General features: G+C 44.3%; 1 protein-coding gene across 1 annotated transcript; it reads left to right on the top strand.

Moving 5' to 3' along the window:
• The first annotated feature begins 2,968 nt into the window (after positions 1 to 2,968).
• LOC109241400 lies at positions 2,969 to 4,341 on the top strand. The gene is made up of 3 exons (XM_019408146.1): positions 2,969 to 3,514; positions 3,566 to 3,826; positions 3,868 to 4,341. The coding sequence occupies exons 1-3, from the start codon at positions 2,969 to 2,971 to the stop codon at positions 4,339 to 4,341; spliced, it is 1,281 nt and encodes a 426-aa protein (XP_019263691.1).
• The last annotated feature ends 1,505 nt before the right edge of the window (positions 4,342 to 5,846 follow it).

Genomic DNA, 5,846 nt, shown 5'->3' with positions numbered 1-5,846 from the left:
TCAAATATGACAATGGTGTCCAAGCTGCTTCCAATGAAGGAGAAAAGAAGAAGCTAGCTTAGGAAAACGAAGCCCTTAAAGCTCATATCCAAAAGATGAAAATAGCTGCTAAAAACCTGGAATGAAGCCGAGCAGATGAAAGGCTTATGAGTGGTCTTAGAAAGAAAGTAATTGAGTGTCAAGATGACGTAGAAAAATCTGAGGCTAGTCTAGCAAATGCCCGAGCACAGCTAACAAAGAATGCAGAAGGACGGGCATAGCATGTGCGGCAGTTGAAAAGAAAATACGAGGGAACAATCACCGATTTGAAGAGAAAGCACTACCCTCGAAAATGAGATAGCTAAAAAAGCTAGGAGCTTCAAAGCTGAAAGGGAACATTGCTATGCCCTAATGTCCCAGATGGAGGAAGATATGCAAAAGTTACAGAGTCAAAATCATCATGACACTCAGGTGCTAGCAGCTTGGACTCAGCAAATCGGGCGTTTGCTCCAAGAAAAAGGTGTCATCCGAGAGAGGGTTAGAGCCATTGCCGACTACATCGTCGTGAAGTGTCAAGAATGTGAGGACATGACTTGAACCACTTTCTTTGCTGCGGTTATGACATTTGTTCGCCAAATAATGAGTGATCTGGAGCATATTCAAGGGGATCTTGCACAGAGGCCCGTGGCAAGACCGAATGATGTCCCACGGGCCCTAAGAGTCGAAGCGCTTATGTATTCATGATTTTCATTTATCGAGTCTGTAATTCAGTTGTTGTTTTGAGTCTGTTTGTAGTTGTTACAATTCCAAAATGAGTATGTTAGAGTCTTTTCTAATAGAAAAGTTTAGGATTTTTATTAATGAAAATTGAAAATTCCAAAAAAATATTGTTTCCTTATTTTTCGTATTTTTCTTGAACAACGTAATGATCTGATTCACGCGGCATCGTGATACGTAGGCAATCCTCATCGGATCTGGTCATGATTTTGTAAATAACTCAAATAAAAGTGAAATATGGAAGGAAAGAACCGAAATAAAAACCAAAAACAGAGAAAAAGAGAGTCAAAGAAAAACCAAAAGAAAAACGAAAAAAGAGGGCGGGGGGGGGGGGGGTCGAAAAGCAAGAAAAGAGAGGAAAATAGGAATAAGAGGAGAAGCATTAAATAGCCAAAGTGGAAAGAAAGAAAAATTGGAGAAATAAACGAAAGCCGGGATGAAACACGCAACCATTGCAGAACATGTAGAAACACATTTAACTATATAGGTGCATCACACCCCAACATGCGATTCCATATGTGTGTTAATTGTTGCGCACTAACCGGTTTGTTTTGTTTGTATCCAGTCAGGCTCTATAGTAAGGTGGTTGGTTTTGTGGTACTTTGGCTTCACATCCTTACTTCACAAGGTCAAAGGGCAGCGTTGAAATGTCATTTGAGGGTCATCTACCAACGGTTCCTACCCCTGAGGATAGCCCGATTTCGGCCATCCCAACTTCGGAATCGGCCGCTGTAGAGGAATACTGAATTCTGCGTCTCCGCATGATGGAAATGTGGGACGCCTGGTCTAATGGTAGGGAACCACCAAGTGTGATCCCTGGATTCCCCGAGCTACTTCCCAGGGCAAGTGGCACCTCCAACGTCCCTATAAGTTACCCGAATACTCCGCTGGGATATCTTACCATTTCGGCTCACTTTGCTGGAACACCTTCTGAGGTCTGCCCCCAGGTGTTGATGTCAGGCACAACCTCCAATATATTCACTGCGCCACCTTCTTCAGCCACGGCTCAACCCACTCTACCAAGGCCAAACTTTGATGCATCATCCTTCACCTTTCAAGTACCATCTTTCCCACCGGGACCTACCGAGTTCACTACTAATTTCTACCCTCAGCAACCCCGGTACGAGTTTACCACGAGGCAGGAGACAACCTCAAAGAACCCTGAACAGGAAGAAATTACTCAGAAAATGAGGAGCATGGAGCAGAGTCTAAAAAATATACAAGGTTTGAGCGGGCAAAAGAGCGTATCCTACGCTGACCTGTGTATGTTCCCACACGTGCATCTACCCTTGGGTTTCAAAACCCCAAAATTTGAAAAGTATGACGGGCATGGGGATCCCATAGCCCACCTCAAGAGATATTGCAACCAATTGCGGGGAGCAGGTGGAAAAGAAGAGCTCCTCATGGCTTATTTTGGTAAAAGCTTGGTCGTTATTGCTTTTGAATGGTACATGGACCAGGATATATCTCGATGGCATATCTAGGATGACCTGGCTCGGGATTTTGTCAGGCAGTTTTAGTATAACAACGACATTGCCCGTGACAGGAACTCATTGTCAAATCTAAAGAAAAAGTCCTCAGAAAGCTTCCGAGAGTATGCTGTCAAATGGCGCGAGCAGGCCGCTAGAGTTAAGCCTCCAATGGATGGAACAGAGATGGTCAGTGTCTTTCTTCAAGCCCAAGAGGCCGATTATTTTTAGAATATGATGTCTGCGATGGGAAAACCATTTGCCGAGGCCATCAAATTGGCGAAATGGTCGAGAATGGGTTAAAAATAGGGCGCATATTGAGTCAGTCTTCTATAAGGGTTACCTCCAAAGCAATTCAAGGCGGGTCTGGAGGTGTAGCAAACCGAAAGAAAAAGGAAGAAGCGGCAATGGCAACTTCAAGTGTAAGAAAACCCCGTCCATCCAAAAATTACTTCTCCGCAAACACCCCACAACATTATTATCCCCATCAAGATGCGGCCTATGCTATGGCTCCTCAGCCGTATGCGGTAATGAATGCACAACCATATGCTAGGCCACAACAACAATTCCACCAAAACCAAGCTCCATTTCCTAGAAATCAACCTCCTCACCAAGCTCAGTATAATCCCCCACCTCCACAGAACAACTTCCCCTAGAATGCCCGTACCCGGGAACCACCCAAGATGGAAAAATTCACACCCATTGGTGAGTCATATTCCAACATTTTCCCCAAACTTGTCCAGATGGGTTTGTTGCAGCATGTACCCCAAAGCAGGCAAAACCCAGCATCGCCCGCTTACAGAGCCGGTACTCGATGTGCTTACCACTCAGGGGCGGAAGGGCATGATACAGATGTCTGTTGGACCCTAAAAAGGGCTGTGGAAAACCTCATAGAACAGAAGCGAATAGTGCTAAAGGACGAAGGTGTTCCTAATGTAACCAACAATCCATTACCGGCTCACAACAACGGGCCGGTTATTGGAATGATCTGTGAAGATAGAGAGTTTGACCTAGCTCTAAAAGCTATCATTGCGATAGCCAATGTGGAAAAGAAACCAAGGGCTACCGCAGAACAGGACAAAGGGGAGAAGAAGAGTAAACTCGCCCCTCAGAATACAGAAAAGAAAAAGGAAACCGGAACTGGGGCAGCACCCTCAAAAGATGCCATTCTCTATGTTCCTCGGGGCCGCAAGAAAGAACAGATGTCATTGAGCCCTCCAAGAAGGTTTGAGTTAAACAAGGGGTCCAAAATGTATGTACCTAAAGGGACCTACGTGGTGCGGGGGCCAGTAATTTCACCAAGGCTGAATGAGCCTGTGGTTATTGGCCGCGCACCGTAGAGGCCCATGACAGATCCCACTACCGTCCCCTGGAATTACAACAAGGCAGTAGTGACCTACAAAGGAAAAGAAGTCTTAGGAGAATCAAAGGAAAATAATCCGGCTGAGAAATACCTCAATCTGGAGGAAGTGAATAATCCCACGAAGAAGCGTTTCCCACTCAAAAAGCCAGTGAGTGCTGAAGAAGCAGAGGAATTCTTCCGAAAAATGAAAATGGCGGACAACGAGATAATTGACCAGCTCCGGAAGTCTCCTGCTCAGGTATCTTTGTTGTCTCTGCTAATGAATTAACTGAACATCAGAAAGTATTGATCAAAACCCTCAACGAAGCGTATGTACCCATTGACACCACTGTGGAACAGTTGGAGAGGATGGCGGAATGGTTTTTTGCAATCAATCAGATCTCTTTCAGCAAGAATGATTTGCCCCCGGAAGGAGCCGCCCACAATAAAGCCCTTCATCTGGCAGTTAAAAGCGAGGGATATTATGTGAAAAGGGTCATGCTAGATGGTGGTTCTGGGGTAGATATTTGCCCTCTCTCAACTCTGCAAAGAATGGAGATCGGTACTGAGAGAATCAGACCCAACAACGTCTGTGTGCGTGCCTTTGATGGCATCAAAAGAGATACCATAGGTGAGATTGATCTGATTTTGACTATTGGTCCGGTGGATTTCGAGGTGACCTTTCAGGTCCAGGATATGGATACTTCCTATAATTTCCTCTTGGGAAGACCTTGGATTCACGCAGCAGAGGCTGTACCTTCCACTCTCCACTAGATTGTGAAATTTGAACATGAGGATCAAGAGATTATTGTCCATGGAGAGGACGTGCAGTCGATTTACCTGGACCCATCAGTCCCATGTCTCGAAGCCAGAGAAGGTAGTGAGCATATATTTTATCAAGCTTTTGAAGTGGTGGTCGCAGACCAATGTGAAGAAGGAAACCCATGTCCTCAACCCTTTCTATCAAATGCGTCAATTATGGTTGCCAAGAAAATGATCAGGCATGGTTACAAACCCGGGAAGGGGCTCGGGACGTCACTGCGAGGAATCACCGAACCTATTACTCTGGCTGCTAGCGAGAGGTTCTTTAGGGTAGGATTCCAACCAACGCCAGCTGATGAAAAATGGGCAGATAAACGAAAGAATGATGGTTGGGTCTTTCCTTAGCCGATTCCGCATCTTTATAGAACATTTGTCAAGCCCAAGTACAATGAGGAAGAGGAAGATAAGGCCTTCACGGCCGAGAAAATTGAAGAAATCTGTGGGGCTATGAGGCAAATTCTGTATGAACCCACAAGGTTCAGCCGAGAGAAGGCTCGAGCACCGCTGAGGTGCTATACATGGGACCCAATGCCAAGCTGCAAAATTGGAAGGCTACTCCTTTCCCAATCAGGCGGGAATCCCGGTAGTCCTTAGTCCTGCCACCTTTTCAACATCACGAGTTATTTCAGGGTGTAACTCGGATGTTTCTTTTAGTTTCTTGTCTTTAAATTCCAATGTAAACCCTGTTATCTTAAAAATTCAATGAAATGAAATCAATATTTCATCGTTCATCTCTCTTTATTCTTTCTGATTTTTTGTTACTTTTCTTATTTCTTCTTTCAATTCTAATAATGGGGCTTTAAATAACATGACATGCTTGCGGACTTCATGCCCAGATCCAATCACGTTGTCTAATTGTGAAATAATGAACCAAGAACCAGAATATGATGAGGAAGAGGATTTTAGGGAAATAAATCATGAATTGGAACAATTTGAGAATAAACCTAAGCCTAACTTAAATGATACCGAGCCGGTTAATTTGGGTTGTACTGAAGAAGTCAAAGAAACCAAGATAAGTATTCACACAGATGAAAAAACTCGTGATGCGTTGATCCAACTATTCTTTTAATTCAAAGATGTGTTTGCTTGGTCATATGATGACATGCCAGGACTAAGTGTCGATTTGGTGATTCACAAGTTGCCAACATACCCCGATTATCCCCATGTCTAGCAAAAGCAAAGAAAGTTCAAAACTGATATCAGTGACAAGATTAAGGAAGAAGTCACAAAACAGTTGAAAGCGGGGGTGATTCGAGTGGTTCGATACACCACATAGTTAGCTAATGTAGTTCCAGTGCCAAAGAAAGACGGGAAAACTCGAGTGTGTGTGTATTACAGAGATCTGAACAAAGCAAGTCCCAAGGACAACTTCCCTTTGCCGAACATCCACATTCCTTGTTGAACTGCGCCAAACATGAGATACAGTCTTTCGTAGATTGTTATGCAGGATGTCACCA

The sequence above is a fragment of the Nicotiana attenuata genome, unplaced genomic scaffold, assembly GCF_001879085.1.
Source record: "Nicotiana attenuata strain UT unplaced genomic scaffold, NIATTr2, whole genome shotgun sequence".
Taxonomy (NCBI): Eukaryota; Viridiplantae; Streptophyta; class Magnoliopsida; order Solanales; family Solanaceae; genus Nicotiana; species Nicotiana attenuata.
Note: the sequence above shows the minus strand (reverse complement) of the source record. Positions and strands in the feature narration are given on the sequence as shown.